General features: G+C 38.5%; 1 protein-coding gene across 2 annotated transcripts in view; it reads left to right on the forward strand.

Moving 5' to 3' along the window:
- LOC112540522 (uncharacterized) overlaps window positions 1-16,545 on the forward strand; it is a 43,067-nt gene that overhangs the window by 22,965 nt on the left and 3,557 nt on the right. Inside the window, exons 12-17 of one of the 2 annotated variants that reach the window (XM_025166040.2) lie at window positions 3,116-3,182; window positions 4,447-4,541; window positions 5,453-5,581; window positions 10,362-10,476; window positions 12,384-12,521; window positions 15,580-15,746. In XM_025166040.2, coding sequence (XP_025021808.2) covers window positions 3,116-3,182; window positions 4,447-4,541; window positions 5,453-5,581; window positions 10,362-10,476; window positions 12,384-12,521; window positions 15,580-15,746 — 711 coding nt within the window. Of the gene's footprint in view, window positions 1-3,115; window positions 3,183-4,446; window positions 4,542-5,452; window positions 5,582-10,361; window positions 10,477-12,383; window positions 12,522-15,477; window positions 15,747-16,545 lie in introns of those variants that run through there. The other variant, XM_088141134.1, reaches the window with a different exon arrangement.

Here is a 16,545-nt window from a genome sequence, read left to right on the forward strand (position 1 = left end):
GAATATAACCCCATGAACTAAAAGCAGTGGAAATGTTTCATAACAGATACTGCCTACCTAAGCAAAGTGTGAAAAAAAAGACTGAAATAGAGTTGTTTGCTTTGTTCTGTGCCTAGATGGAACATTTGGTGCCAGGTGATATAAACACAGACCTTTGGGAAAAGCAAGCATTGTCCCATTTCCAACTGTCAGTGATTTATCTGACAGGTGGCTCAAGAGAAAAATGAAAAGGTGCAGTGGTGATTTCATTAATGTTAACTAAGCAAACCCTTCCTAATCCTTAGAGACAGAAAAAAAATACAAACTATGATAAATTAGCCCCAGATGAAGTAATTTACTATAGTTTAGAAAACTTGCAAAGACCAAAGCAGGTGATATGAATCCATTTAGTAAAAAGAACAGCTGTAGGAATTCCTGATGTCAGCCCAGGAGATGGAGACATATTGTTGTGATAGGATCAGAAGTGACATTCCTAAATAAGATGTCCTAATTGAAATGTATTGGAGTACAGAAATTATTTGAAATCCACTTGCTGCTTCTCTTTCAGTGATGATACTGATTTCCCTTTTAAATTCATTTATTTCCTTTAAAACTGGGTTCATCTAACATGCTAAAAAGCAGTGTGGCTTGTTTTATTTTGGCTTACATTGTGTGAACCAAACCAGTTCTGTTTCATTCAATAAACAATGGTTAAAACTATTACATAGCACGATATATAAATCTAATCTTATTTCTGAGATTAGGTTAAATAAATGCTTTACTTTGCTTCATATTTTTTTCTCATTATGTTTCAAGGATTCTGCTACTCTCGCCAGTTTAATTCCAATCTGAGCAGTCAGGAAAGGGGTATAAAATAGCTAAGTTTTTTTTAAAAAAGAGTTCTGGTTGGGTTTTTAGAAGTTCCATATCTACTGTATGCAAAATGGGAAGAAAGAGATTAATTCCTTTCTAGTCTCTAGAGCATTCCTTCTCCTTTCTGTCATGAAAAGTTTTTAAAAAAGCTCTCATTAAAACAGAATTGCAGGAAGAAGAGGGTTTGTTGCTGCTGGCGAAAATTGTCTTTATGAGCATGTGATTTGTTCTTTCCCACTTTTCTGCTAGGAATAATAGTCAGGATAGCTAATAGTACTAAATTGTAAGAAATACAAAATCATCAAAAGCAAACCAGGTTTTGAAGCACACACAAAAAATCATATCCATAGTCTGTAATGTGATTGTTGTATCTGAACCTTCCTTCAAAGTGGTATCTCTGTTTCCCCTCTCCTATTCTGACCTTCAGGAAGCCATTGAACCAATTTAAGCTGAGATAGTGGTTGGGTTAATACATTATACCAAGCCATGGCTTATTTATACCATAGTTTGTATGAACTATACCCTTATGCTTTGATCCACAACACTAATTCCTAAACCATGATGAGGAAATTGTGGTTAAGTTTATATATTATGTGAAATTAAAACAATTTACATTATCATTTGGCACAATGTGCAAACCTGGCCAACAACTAATGAAAACTGAGAGATGGGACATTACTTTATAGAGTATGTGAGAGCAGCCTACTTTCCATCAAGGGGATCAGAATAATTTTTCAATCCCAAGTAGAATTAATGGCTGGATGAGGACTTCAACCTGGATCCTCCCAAGTGTGTGGTTATCTCATAAGAAATGTTCCTTGGGATTGGAAAAAATATTCTGATTCCTGCTTTAGTCAGTGCAGAGCTTGATGGAAAGTAGGCTGATCTCACATATAAAGTAGTGTCCCATCTTTTAGTTTGTGCCTGGTAGTTGACAAAGTGGAAAATCTCATTGTTGAATTTGTTTTAACTCCTCCTTTGACTGGCAGAGAAGCTTAGAGCAAAGCCAAGCCATTCTATGATCTTTCTTGAAAATTGTTATATTCCTCAAACTTTTACTGCTTGCTCCATGAAAAAATAGATTTATTCTGTCATTAGCTCAGGGATAGTCCAACCATGGGCTGCATGTAGCTCCCCAGCACACTGAGATCTTGCTGCCAAAATTTGGTAACAACACAATATTTTAGGCTTTTCCCCTTCAAAATAAAGGAGAACATAGGAATGGAAGGCCACTGAAAGACAAACTACTCCTATTATGACCCTTAGTTCCCCAAAGATCTTGAACTCTTGCTGTTGACATTCTACAATTTCATAGAAGGACCTTGGAGGACTTCTAGTCCAACTAGCCCCCACCCACCTAAGGCAGAAATCTTCATACCATTTGGGTCCTGAATTTTGGAAGAGCAATTCTGGGAAGGTTTGGGGTTTTTTTAGAGTGGAAATGGAAGCAGTTTGCCTTTCATTGCTCTCTGCTCCCATTCCACTTCTAACCCCTCAACCAAATTCGTATCTCTTTGAGATTTACCATCCTTCAGATGATGTCACATGCAGCTTTCCAACTTCCTTGCAAAGTTGCCCTTTCCTGCATTAGTTGATCTAATATATAACCAGAAGCATATGGCTGTCCAGATATTGGATTGTAATTCTTATCAGACCCAGCCTGATGTCAACATCTAGAGAGTGATAGGTTTCTGAGTCCTGCTCCAGTCCATTTATGCTAGTAGCCAACAAATACCAAGGGGTGACACTTCCATGTGTTTCTTACTTTTACATAAAATGTTGTCTTCTGCCTCTGCTGTATTGCTTGTCAATTGTTATATAGATATCTTAGCTGAGCTGTTCACAAAGCTCACCTTTCCCAAGCTGCAGTACTTAAACCAGTCCCAAATGAGGATTGGTGAATTAGTTACAATAGATACAGATGGAGTCAAAGATGGGATCTCCAATGATTCTTCTCTTCATTTAACAATGATAATTTATCACAATATTTAACAACTCTTATACTTTTGCTTGCATATGGAAGTGAAATATCCAGTAAAAGATGGCTAACTGCAAATAGTGAGCGTGAATGCCAGTAATGTTATTCTATTATCTGAGAGGATGAAAAGAAATGAGCATCACACCTCTATTGATGTAACCCAGAAGTAAGTTTCCACTGGATTGAATTGGGTATATAGGATAGGGGATTGCAACCCACCTAATCAAGATCCTGGTGCGTTTCAATTTCTGGTTTATTTTATTGATTTATTTTTTATACTTCTAGGATGGAGGGCAGACAAACCCATCTACAGTGAGACAATCATTTGGTGGTGTGGGCAAAAATCTAGCAGGTAATTCATTCTAATTTTGTCCACAGTGGATATGCACAGATTCTAGCATAGCTTTCCCCCAACCTCTCCAGATCTGTTGGACTGCCTCTCCCATCCCTCTGTTAGCATGGCACTAGACCAGAGAAGACTGTTTCATTGTATAACTCACTTTAAAGCTTGCCATTATAAAAGGGCAGGTCATATTCTTTTCAGCTTGTTCCTTGGCCATGATATACATACTTAGCATAATGCTGTATACCCATCCTGCAAGCATCCAGGGCACTTGGTACTGTTGGAAGAAGAATGCTAGGAGAGGTGGATATAATGTGGGAAGTTCTACACATAATAATACAATTCAAAGTATGCTGCTCAGGGCTCAGTTTCTTCACTCTCAGTCTCCACACATATACTGTACTGTACTTCCTCTCTCTTCATAGTAGCTTTTGTTTGGTTTAGCCAAACTCTTTTCTTGAGTCACAACAAGCAAGATTACTGGGTTAAGAATATAGGCTTCATCTCTCCTGTATCAAGTCACCTGAAAAAACACAGATCATTTTCCTGATCAGGTTATTCCTGACTTGACTTGAGAAAAGTTCTATTCCTCTCTGATCCTCTGAATTGAATCTAGTTTCAGAGCTAGACCATATGCTTCGCATCCAGAAGGTTTCAAGATCCATCTCCAGCATCTGCCCCAGTGCCTTCCTTTGAAATAGCATCCCCCAGAGATACAGGCTGGCCCAATCCTGCAAATATTTAAATGATCCCTGAAAACCATAGATTGGGGTTTGCGTGTCTGGTGTACAGTGTCAGTTTTGGTTAAATTATGTCTGTTCCCCCCATTATGTTTACTGTTATGTTACTGTTGTCTTTGCTTTTTGGTATTGTATCCGATTTTAATCTGTATGCTGCCCAGAGCGAATGCTGAATTGGATGGCTTTGTAAATGGAGAATATCAATCAGTCATTCAATCTGTTAATGTATTATAAGGAACTCCAGTGGAAAAAGAGTGAGGCATCTATCTAGCCTTGTGACTGAGCAGAGACCATGGAACAATGACATCATTGTCCATCATGCACAGCATCCTCCCTTGCAGTACATCGTATGCTATTTTCTCCACATTGCAATGGTACAAGATAAGTTATAGTTCCTCTTCCTCCTTGTTGTCAACAGCACATTAAATGATAGGACACAGCTGATAAAGAAAAGGAAATCCCAAGGGCTTTTCATTTTGATGTTCAGGTTTTCAGCCAAATTCAGCCTTGATTTGTTACTTTTTCTTTTTTAGATTGCTTAAGTCGTCTTGGGAAGATCCCTGTCTTTATCTCGGTCATGGGGAAAGATGAGCATTCAGAATCTGTTCTACGTCACTGCAGACATATGGTAGCTTATAGTATTTGGCAATAATTAACTTCTGATCTTACATTTTAGTACAATATATGTACTCCCAATTTTCTCTTATTTTATTTGCTTTCATTCTTTGTTTTCCTTTTTTTTTCAGTTTTGTAACTTTTAGTTTTAATTTTGGTGTTTTGTTTGACCAATAAATAAACACTTAAAAGAAGACACTGGTTTAATGTAACACTGGGGACTGGCAACACTGTTGAAGCTGTTACATTCAATCATAGACTACATAGCTTAATCTGCAAGTTGAACAGTGTGAACACAAAGTGTAAATATTTGCCCTCTGTGTAGACAATATCTAAACTGAAAATTATGTGTATGTTTTAATTGTCTTTAATATAGTTTTATTATTTATTGATTTGATTGTAAACTATTTTAAGTTACTGGTGGGAAGGGGCATATAAATATTGTCAATAAATGAAATTGTTTGATGGTATAGGTTGTGCCATAGAAAAGCAGTGGTAGACTTGCAGAAGGTGTCTCGGTGAAGTCCTAAGTGTTCAGGAAGGAATCTATAGGAATATGCAATCTTGCAACTAAAGTGCTATATGGAACTAAAAACTCTACTCAAAAAGAGTAGAAATTAATTTCTGAGGAAGGGAAGGAAGGAAGGAAGGAAGGGAGGGAGGGAGGGAAAGAAAGAGAGAGAGAGAAAGAAAGGAAAGGAAAGGAAAGAAAGGAAGGAAGGAAGGAAGGAAGGAAGGAAGGAAGGAAGGAAGGAAGGAAGGACGGAAGAAAGAAAGATAGAAAGAAAGAAAGAAATAAAGAAAGAAAGAAAGAAAGAAAGAAAGAAAGAAAGAAAGAAAGAAAGAAAGAAAGAAAGAAAGAAAGAAAGAAAGAAAGAAAGAAAGAAATGTTGCTGACTTTGTCTCTCTTGGCCTTGCTTTAAGGATATGAGGGGAGTCTTACAACTGAAAGGACGCAACACAGCAACTTACTGTGCTGTAATCACAGGCAATGGAGAACTTACCTTTGGTTTGGGAGACATGGACATCCACCAGCAGATAACAGAGCAATATGTAAGGTCTTTCTATGTTCTTCTGTTCACAGTGCCTGGTATTGATTGGGTTTTCTTTATCATTGATATTGTTTGCTTTCTTAAGGGCAAAGTGCAGCTTTTTCATATCCAGCATAGCATCCAGCAAAGCATCCAGCATTTTCATATCCTGTCCTCATTTACAGCTTATCATAGCGTAATCATGTCCTGACAATGCCGGTTGTCCTCTTCAGTCACACAGCGTTGTCCTCACCTAGTCCTGAGCCTATGACTGGACAGCCTACAGTCATCACTAAGTGTAAAAGTAGTATTTCCTCCCATCCCACCCCCTTAGTCTGTTATTATTCCATCATTGCATCATAAAATGATGGACTGCTGAAAGCTACTTTTTCAATTCTGCGGCCTCCACCCACAACTTCTTCCAGATGTTGAGTTTCTAATACGTGCCTACCTGCAGAGACACAAGTAAGCACAGCTTGCTTGTTGGGTGAGGCATATTTTAGGACTCTAATGGAAGAAGCGATTAGGAGTGATTCAGATGCAACTCCCTTCCTTTCCCCATGAATGAAAACGGTTGAAAAAATGCTGAGAGTCTGCCCTTAACAGCTGATCATGTTTTCTTAAGAAAGCATTAACCATGTCAGTAATTCACTTATTGCTAGGACCTTTAAGAAACGGAAAATTTATTTTTGAAAGGGAAAAAAGTAATCATTCTTCACACCTTGTCACCACACTTTTCAGATTCCCATTTGCTTTACCAAAGAAATTATTGATTTGATTATGTGTCATCAAGTCACTGTTGACTCTTAGTGACCACACAGGTAGATTTTCTCCATGATGATCTGCCCCTAACCTGGTCCTTCAGTTCTTCCTGTGGTGCTCCCATTGCTGCTGTAATTATCTACCTTACCTCTTCTCAGGAAGAGAAGGAAAGGTCATCCTCTTCTCTTTCCTTCCACCTTTCCCAGCATTAGAGCCTTCTCCACAGAACTGGGTCTTCACATAATGTGTCTGAAGTAGGATAATTTGAACCTGGTCATTTGTGTTTTGAGTGAGAACTCTGGGTTGATTTGTTTGACAATTTATTGGTTTGTTTTCTTGGCTGTCCACGGTATTCTCAGGAGTCTTCTCCAACACCAAAGTGCAAAAGCATCAAACCAAATAAATGAAGGGACAAGAAAGAGGAAAAACCATTAAGTGATATAGTCTTCCCCAAGATCCCTGTAGAATAGCACTATAACAACAAAAGTCCTCAGAACTTTTGCCAGCCTCAACCACATAGGTACTGGGCTGTGATGTTTCCTCCTGTTCCTTTAAGCCAAGATTTGAGATACAAACAGGTTGCATGGGCAGGCAGGAAAATCTACCTCAAGAGTGGGCTGTCTGTGTAGTGTGGGCTGTCACAGCCCCTGAATCCCACTCTGACTTGGGCTGCTGAGTTTTAACAGTATGTTTGCTGAGAATCAGTGGCTCAGTTTTCTCCTGTTTTAAGGCAGAAACATAGTCAGACTGTTAAATGATCCCTAAAGGAGGCTTATGTTGTTAAAAAGAAAATCTAGAGAGAAAAAAAAGCAGCTGTGGAGCCCATGTGGATAGCATAGCCTTGTCCATTTTGCACCATCATGTTGCCCATTTAGACTGTCTCCTTTAGCAATGGTAGACCTTGGCCACCAGTTGGTTGCTCAACTGTGACTTGTGGCATAATGCAGTATATCAAGCAAAATGTTCAGCTTGATATGCTGCCCTAGGTCACTCATTTGCATGGTTTAGGCTGCATGGAAGCCAGCAAAATTTACATCTGAGTAACATACAAGCAATTCCAGTGCATGGTTTAATGTTACGCAGATATGGCTTGTAGAAATCCTGTAATGAACCACTGCTTTTTGGGTAGACTACATTGAGGAAGATGGACATTGGCATTATAAGGCATGGGTTAGGCAATTTGGTTTCAGACTACAACTCCCACCGTCCTTTGGCATTATCTGTGATGGGTTGTGGGAGTTTCAAGTCTAAACATACGGAGGACATCTGATCTAAGGCAGCTTCATACACTCTCTGTTCTTCCTAACATCTTTCTGACTGGCAGATGGTGTGGGAGTTAATTCTCACACAGTCAGAAAAGGACAACACAATGATAGATCAGACTGTTTTCTGTTCAAGGAACAGATGGAGTTTTCCCTTTCCCCAAAGTGGGAGCCAAGTACATAAGGCAGGCAAAAGAAGAAGACACAAAAGAGGTTCATAGTGATTCTATCAGTAGGGTTTGTGCTTGAAACACTAGTTGCTGAAACTCTTTCTTTATAGCTTCTAGCCTTTCTATAATAAAAACTACTGATTGGGAAAAGACCCTGATGCTGGGAAAGATTGAAGGCAAAAGGAGAAGAGGACAGCAGAGGATGAGATGGTTAGATAGCATCACTGAAGCAATGAGCATGAAACTGAGCAAACTCAGGGAGGCAGTGAAGGACAGGAAGGCCTGGCGCGATATGGTTCATGGGGTCATGAAGAGTCGGACATGACTTAAAGACTGAACAACAACAACAACAACAACTGACTGACTGGGAATTCTGGGATTCTTGTGAACTTGCTTGGTTCCAGTCCTTGTGTGCTGAAGCTTGACAGATGGGTAGGTGTTGCTGTTATATAGCAAAGGTAGAAGAATATACCCAAAGTTTAAATATACCCATAGTCATTATTTTTATTCCATATAAAATAGATTTTCTATTGTAGTCTATTATGAAAGCTGTTACCTTTCAACTTAAATATAGCCTAGTTCAAAGCTGCTTTGCAGGTGACTTTTCTGAACGGCTGGATTTTTTTGCCAGTCCTAGAGCATTCTGTCTGAGAGGTAAAAGAGACAAATGCACATCCCTACTCTACTGAAACAGCAGAAGTGTAGTAGCCATGCTCACAAAGTGACCTGGAACAACAACCAGCCAATAAACCAGCAAACTCAAAACAGGAAATCTGTCTGTACAAAGTCTGCTATCCTACTAAGCTACAAAGGGTAAACGTGGCTCATCCTCATATCTTGCTAACCATTTTGAGAGGATGTGTTTGTATGACCCAGTTTTCATCTCATCCTTGCATGTTCCTGTTTTACGGTAGTGTTTTCCATCTTCTCCTGACGCAACACTTGGTGTATGAATGATCTATGACACTTCATTCACAAGCCTGATGCTGATATGGCTGATCTCCTTGGCTGATTACAGCTGCTACAGGCATGTCCTCTTCCCTCTGGGCATTAGGCACTGCCCTTCATGGGCATCAGGACAGACCAGACATCTGATTTCTGCCACAGCATCTGCCCATGACCTGCACTTCACAGAGCATCACTCAAGCATTACATGAGCTCCTTCTATACATTGATATATCACTGGTCTTCTGGAAGATTGCTATTCCTCTTATTAAATACATGTTCCGTGGTCCTTCAAAAGACTGATAGACCCTTCTGTAATTAAATAAATAAATAAATAAGGTTGCTGGTTGATTTAAACTGGGAGATAGATGTGTCGCTGGTTCTGTCCCAAATGAGTGAATTAAAGGTTTCTGTTGCTTCCGCCGACAAGAGGTTTCACATGGCCAAATTTTCTACTCTTTTTTAATATATATGTATATATATTTTTATTTGAATAGAGATGCTTTTTTGCTAACTCCCTTGCCATTTGGCATTCTTTGTGGAATGTTTCCAGGGATTGCCCATTACTGCAAGTAGTTGTTAATGCTGTATTTCCCTGCAGCTTTGGGATATTTGGAAAGTGCTGAAATTGACCAGAGTTCTGTCAGTTTTCCTTTCTAGCTGAAGTGGCAGGAAAAATGGAAAACCTGTAAGCAAAAAGAACCCAGCTGACAGGTGGATGTGACAGAGGATAGGTCTGAGATGTACCATGTGAACTGCCTCTATTTCATCCTGTATTCTTCCTTTGCCCTGTTGCCTGTCAGTCGAACTATCTAGGGATGCAGCTCTACTGATTTTTCAGAAGACCCATTCAGTAAGAGCCCAAGTGGCCAGTTACCAATATGGAACAATTCTACACTAGTGATCTTGAGCAATTGGAAAGATGTCTAAAGCCTCTGTTCCAGATACTAGTCCAGACTCACCCAAGCCCACCCTGCCACACTTTTAAGAAGAAAAAAAATATGATTTTTGTCCCCACCAGCTGGATAGAAGTGGAAACAAAGCCAGTGTAGTCCATCAATGAGTACCATTAACTTCTTGCAAGCTTTGTTACTAAGGGACATAGGTTCAGATTGGCTGTCGGAGCAGTACAAATTATTTCAGGCATACTTCCTTAATTTGGCCACAAGGAAGAGCCCCTGATCCTTCAGGTAAAGAAGGAAAACATCACACCCTGATTGCCTACTTTAATTTATTCAGACAGTAATAAATTTGAGGGCTAATAATGAATATTAGTGCATGGAGAGGGGAAATGTAAACATGAGAATATTGTATTATATAAGCTAAACAGGATGGGAGACCCCAAGGCTGTAGGTTAGATGCAAATGTCAAGCAACATCCTAGAAGACAGTGGCAAACTAATTCTGTATTACTGCAAAAACCCTACATGGATGCATGTACATACAATCACTAGGAACTGAGCTTAATGCAAAGCAGACTTCACCTTCATGCAAGTAGCAATATTGATTTAGAGTAACACTAAACCAAAGATGCTGCCAGATTACCTTGTCCAAGTGGGACATGCCCAACCACAAGATTCACATCCTGTACTTTGAGAGGGAATATCATTTGTAGAATCTACCTGGTTTTTCCATTGCCAACTATCTCCTGCAATTCTGTTCAGGTGTCACAGTTCAAGGAGAATCTGTGCTTGGCTCCAATAATATGCATTGATGGGAATGTGCCAGTTTCTACTATTGAGTACATCTGTCAAATTGCCAGAGAACATCACTTAACAGGTAAGAAGAAACATGATGGTACAGGCATGAAAAACAGCCTCATTCTTCCACTTTTTTATAGTTACCAATACAGGGGAACAGAATCTGGGTGCCCCGATGCAGTCCCCAGAGCCCCTCTAAATGATGCCACTTAAAAAAATGTAATCTCGTGGAAGCTGACATAATTAGTCTCACATCTGAGCTATGTTGCTGCTGCTTTCTAGTATTCTAGTATTCCCTTCTGCCCTTGCCATTGAGTGGTGGGTGGATTTTATTTATTTATTTATATTTCTGCCCATCTCACTCAGCCAGCAACTCTGGGCAGTTTCAGATAATTCTAGAACTTTTCCACTGTTTTTCAGTGGATGAAAAATCAGTTTTGGATGTTACACAGAGAACAGTTAGGCAATACTATGGAAGGCACTTATACAACTAGGAGCTCTTCTAAAGTTGGAGAAGCAAGCATGTGCAAAGGCAACTTCCTCTGACAACTTGACTTAGGAGAAAGATGTACTCTATGTCTGTGATCCTTTGCAACCCCTATCTCTTTACTTTATTAACCTGTCTGACGTAGGCAAGATTTGAAGATGGAAGTGATGTAATAAGTAAACATAGTGAAGGGATCACCAACTAGAATGTGTCTGCTTAAACAGAGCCATTTGTAATTAAAACAATAATTCATGAAATTGAGTTTTTTCATATGAGGTCAGGCCATTAATTTAATTACTGTAGCTTAATATTATACATTCTGCCTGATGACTATTATCAGATGGGGATTAAATTATACTGTGCAGTACTAGATTCCAAAAAGATTATTTTGAATGTGCATGGGTACAAAACTAGCACACTCTAGCTCTTTAAAGCAGCTGTATCTTTTCTGGGATTACATGTCACATGTAAAATGCTGCACGGTCATATTACATACTATATTGAGGACAAATAAATTAGATCAAGAATTTTCTTTATTCATCATTCATGAAAGGTGTTCCTCCTGTCCATCAATGTATGATCTTGATATATGTTTTGTTACATTCTTTGTTAAGTGGATACAATCCAACATTGGACTGCAAACAATCTAACAGTGAGGCAGCCTGAGTTAAACTTTTGTCATGCAAAGGAAAAATGTGATGGATTTCTCAAGTGAACATAGGGACAAGTAATAGAGCCAGATCAAGACATGTTGCTTCCTGAGATGAAGAACAAGATGTTTTCCCTATTCCAATTCCATCACAGAAGCTTACCAGACTGGCATTTAATCTCAAGTGACCAAAAACAGCATTTCTTATCTTGCCTGAGTTCACCAGGCTCACTTAGGGATACAGAACAGGCTACATTCCTTTCAAATTGCCCATTATCAGTTGCCTGAGACGGCTGTTCAGTGTAATGGTAGAGTCATCCCTTGACAACAGAGAATTAATTCCACTGTAACGTTTTCATATGGATCCAACAATTTTGGTCACAGTGATTCAGTTTTAATTATTATTGTGAAACGTATATAAAGTAGCATATTACCACTACCTGTAATCTGTCCTACTTTTCATTCCATCATTCAGCCAGTATTAGGCAGCTAAGAAACACATTAGTTTGTTCACAGGTTTAAGGGAAAAGTGTTTGGACAAGGATCTAGGACTCAACACAGAAGAAAGTAGTTTTGTGGAAGACCTGTTGTAATCAGACAATTAGCAAGATAGTTGCATCTAATTGTAGGCAAATTCATTTTAGCCTAACCCTTTTGAATGATCAGAACATAAGAAGAATCTCTGACTAAAAGCCCAACATTGTGTTTAATCCAGTGGCCAACCAGATTGTTATCTTTGTTTTTACACCTTTGACATTTTAACAGAAAAGCAGAGATAGCAGCTTTGTTAACTAAATATGATGCTTCATGTTTGACGGATTCACTAACCAAATGCAATGCTTTTTTCAAGTGTACTATGAACCAACAGATGTGAACAAAGCTTCTAAGCCATTTATTTCAGAGAGCTGGAGAGGTCTCACCTGCATATCTCCCAACCTTCGGGAACTCAGAGCCATCAGTCAGACCCTGGGAAATCCTGTGCCAACAGGTAAAGCACATTTGGGAATGAGAAGAACAAAGAAAGTATTTATAGCTTGGATATGTTAAACTTGCATTACACATCATCAGCCCTTGGGCAACCAGTTTAATATCATCTTCCTGCTTGGGAGTGGCTCTCCAAAGTCTTTGTCACTAGTGGAGAATTTTAGTTAAACATAACAAAGGTGGATTCTGGTACTTTAAGCCTCCAAAACATGGGATCGACCATGGAGCCATGCCCCCCTTTGTGTGATCTGTTACCCCTTCTTAGGCTAAACCAGCAATCATGAGATTGGCACTACCATACATTGGGCCTTTCCCAACTTGCACCAAAATACAGCATGATTGGTGGATATTTTCCTGGACAGCTGCTGAAATGCTGGAGAGAGAAGGAAGGAAAGTCAGCCAATCACTTTGCCTATCTCATGTTACACAAACAAAATTAGGATATCACAATTCAGCAATGATGCTGAAGAGTCTGGTGCATCAGAGTAGAGTAGAGCAGAGCAGAGCAGTGGAGACAGAACATTTCATGCTGGACCTTCCTGCTGACTCAAGGCTGAGTAGATAACATTTTAACCCAGCAGTGGGAAAAAACGCTAAGCTTACATCCAACTATAAAGTTGGGCTGTCTCTTGATTAATATTGCTGCTCCTCTGGCAGTTTTTGAATTTTTATTTTTGTGGATGTAATTGATTTACTATCTAGGTCAAAATGTTTTTCATCAGGAGAATGTGAGTTACTTGTGGAAAAAAAGCATTTCCAGCTTCAACAACTTCACCTTACAAAAAAATTTCTTCCTCTCAATTATATTTCTCGACCCTTTAACATTTTGTGAAATAAATGATATCGCTTATGAAAAAAAAGACAAAAACATTTAAAATATATACTTTCCCAGAGGAGAGATTCAACTAGACCTTAGGTCTTGGTTAAAATACAAATATTCAAAGATCATAAAACTGAAACTTCTTAACCCAGTTTGAAGGGGGAAAAAACACCTTTATTTGTAGCTACAGCATAGAAACCATACAATAATAAAAGCAAATAATAAATGCTGCAATAGTAATTATTGTGATTTCTTTTTTTTAATATAATTTTTATTGAAGAAATTTTTAACAGGGTAAAAATCATAAAGGAAAATTAAGATAATAAAGGAAAATGGGAAAAGAAATGGAAAAGAAAAATTATAAAGAAGCTGACAGCAGTGATAGATACATTTATATTTTGCCCTGTCCCTCTAAAGTTACACCATAATTTCCTTCTTTCCATAAATTCCCCTTTCTAATCTTCAAACCCATAAATCACAAATTCATTTTTTTTCTTCAGCAAAAAGTCCATAAGGGATTTCCAGTCACTGTTAAATGTAGTTGTTGATCTTTCTGTATTCAAACAGATTAATGTTGCCATCTCTGCTAATTCTGTCATCTTCACCAACCATTCCTCCATTGTGGATATTTCAGAGTTGTAATTACTGTAATTTCTGACCATGACAGCAATCATAATCTTAACTACAAAAAATCCTATTTACTTAAATAAATGAATACACACACACACACACACACACACACACACACAATTAAAGAGAACATAACACTCTCAATAAGCCAAGGCCACAGACTCCTTATTCTCCTGCCTTCTTAAGCTGTGAACATGAGGGAAAGAAAAAAGGGGGATAAGAAAACTGTCTCTGAACTTCCATGGATTATTTATGTTTGAAATACACCAAACTGACCCACCAGTCAAGTAAATTATTTCTCGGTGGACTATTGTAAGTTTTCCATTGCAATCTGATATCCAGCCTAGCCTTTGTTTGAGATAACTGACAGCCACTCTTAGATTGTGGAATTTATTCATGCCTCTGTCCAGGACTTAACCAAAATGTAGAATGTAGGATGGGGGGGGGGGAGCCTATCCCAATAGATGTGTTCAGTTAAACCATTTACCCCTTTTTTACCGCTCCTGGGAATAATTTGAAAATATCGATTTTTTTTTCATTGTATTCCAAAGCAATTGCCTTCCTTGGTGACCACAACATATTATTGTGTTCAGACCTCTGAACAAATTCCACCATGACAGGATTTGGATTTCTGAAAGATTTAAACTCAGAAGAAACATAAACAGCTCTAATTGGAACAGTTCTTGAAAAAAAATTACCATAGCAAATACAAGCTAACCCTAACCCCATTTGTCCATAGATTATTTGGGGCCAGCCGTATACTCTCAGTCCAACATATCTCAAAAACTTCTTGTTGTGAAGATAAAATTTTGGGAGGCTTTATGTATGTTACCTTAAGCTTCCAGAAAAAGGATAGTATTTAAATACACTAAATGTAAATGTATTTTTGTAATCAAATCTTGGGTGTAAAAATCTTGCATTTTTTTTTAATTGTTGGTAATTGAATATTTGGGCAGAGTCTTGCAAAAAATGTGCATATCTCTGGTGTAATTCCTTTCACCCCTTCTAGACATGAGATTACAGTTCTATTTTTGTCAGCCTAATCATTTTTCTTACTTTTAGAGGGTAAAATGCTCTGAAAGTATCCTCTATTGATGGGTTAATTTCAAAATCTCCATGTAAGATATCAAACCTATGATTTATCTGTCCCTTCCTGCATGGGAAAACAAGAAATGTCAGAAAGAAATAGGGTATCAAACATGTGTGCCCCCAGCCACTATTAGATCTGGTCCCACTGACTGTTTTCTCCCCATCACTTGTAGATCCAACAAGTTACCTCTAAAGAACTCTAAAGAGAGAATATGACTCTCAGCAAAAAACCCTTTGCCTATCCTTGCATTAATCAGCTGCAACTGAAACCCATTGTCAAAACTCTTTCCTTCTCATACTACCTTGTCAATGGCACCACTCAGCTATAGAGCTATTATTTTAGTTCCTTCTCCCATTCATTTCCATATTTCTTTTGAAATGGAAACTTAGTAAATTATTACATTTTAATTCTAACTTCTAGTTCCTCTTAGTGATATGGGAAAACCTCAAGTGAATGATCTGTTGTGACTTCAGTGCTATCTGACTGGGTTTCACTCACACATTTCTGGAATGGAACCTGCAGATCTGCCATCAAAGCTGGAGGACATTATCGAGACTGCTATTGCCCTGGCTTACCCTTTATTGAACGGGCTACACTATGTGGTAGTAACTCTTGGCCAACATGGAGTCCTGTTGTGTGGCCGGAGTAAAGGTGGAAGTGTCTCTCTTCACCCGCAAACTTGCTACGAGGTAAAAATATATGAAGAACAGTTGGGAAGGATGGGTCGCATGAACCACAGTTAAGTGCTGGTTAACAAGCAGAGAAAAAGAAGACATCTGGCTAAGAATGCCACTTTCCCTTATAAAAAATTCTGTTCCCATAGTTTTTGTGGAAGCCATATAAACTGAGTCATGCAATGAGTGATGTCCAAAAACCTTCTGTTCTAGAGGTAGAATGTTATGGGAAACTCTAGAACATGGTGTTCTTCCAGAACATGCCAGTTTAACTTTTGGGGTTGATCTGACAATTTTCCAGAAGTAATATTGAAGTAACCTGTTTCTGGAATGGAACATTTTGCACATCCCGTTACTATGTAGATGCAGAGCATTTCCCCACAAAGGGCCTCAGCCAGTTTGAAAACAGCTCCAAACTTTTATGATCCCACTATGTTTGCAGTGTTCAGAAGGTAAGCATATTTATTATTGGCTTAGCAGCAGGGAATTTAAAATCACGGTAAAACTAGTATTTTCTTTGAACATTACAGTTCTAGTTGTAGATTATTAGTTTCCCAATGTATGGAACAGGGTGAGAGAAAGTTTCTCCAAGTCTTGGGACAGACAGGTTGGAATGTGGCAGTGATTTTTTATTTTTGTTCTCAGCATTGCATGTTTGGCAATGGTGAAGAGAATTATGGATCATCTCCCATCTGCTTTTGAGGGACTGGATAGTAGAAATGCTAATGGAAATATGGCGATATGGAAATGCCTTTAGGTATTTGTTACAGATAAGGAAGATGAAACTATATAGACAAAGGAAAAATATTAGAAC

This window comes from Python bivittatus, unplaced genomic scaffold (genome assembly GCF_059951505.1).
Source record: "Python bivittatus isolate LINGU-HERP-01145 unplaced genomic scaffold, Pbiv_v1 ctg000330_np1212, whole genome shotgun sequence".
Classification (NCBI taxonomy): Eukaryota; Metazoa; Chordata; class Lepidosauria; order Squamata; family Pythonidae; genus Python; species Python bivittatus.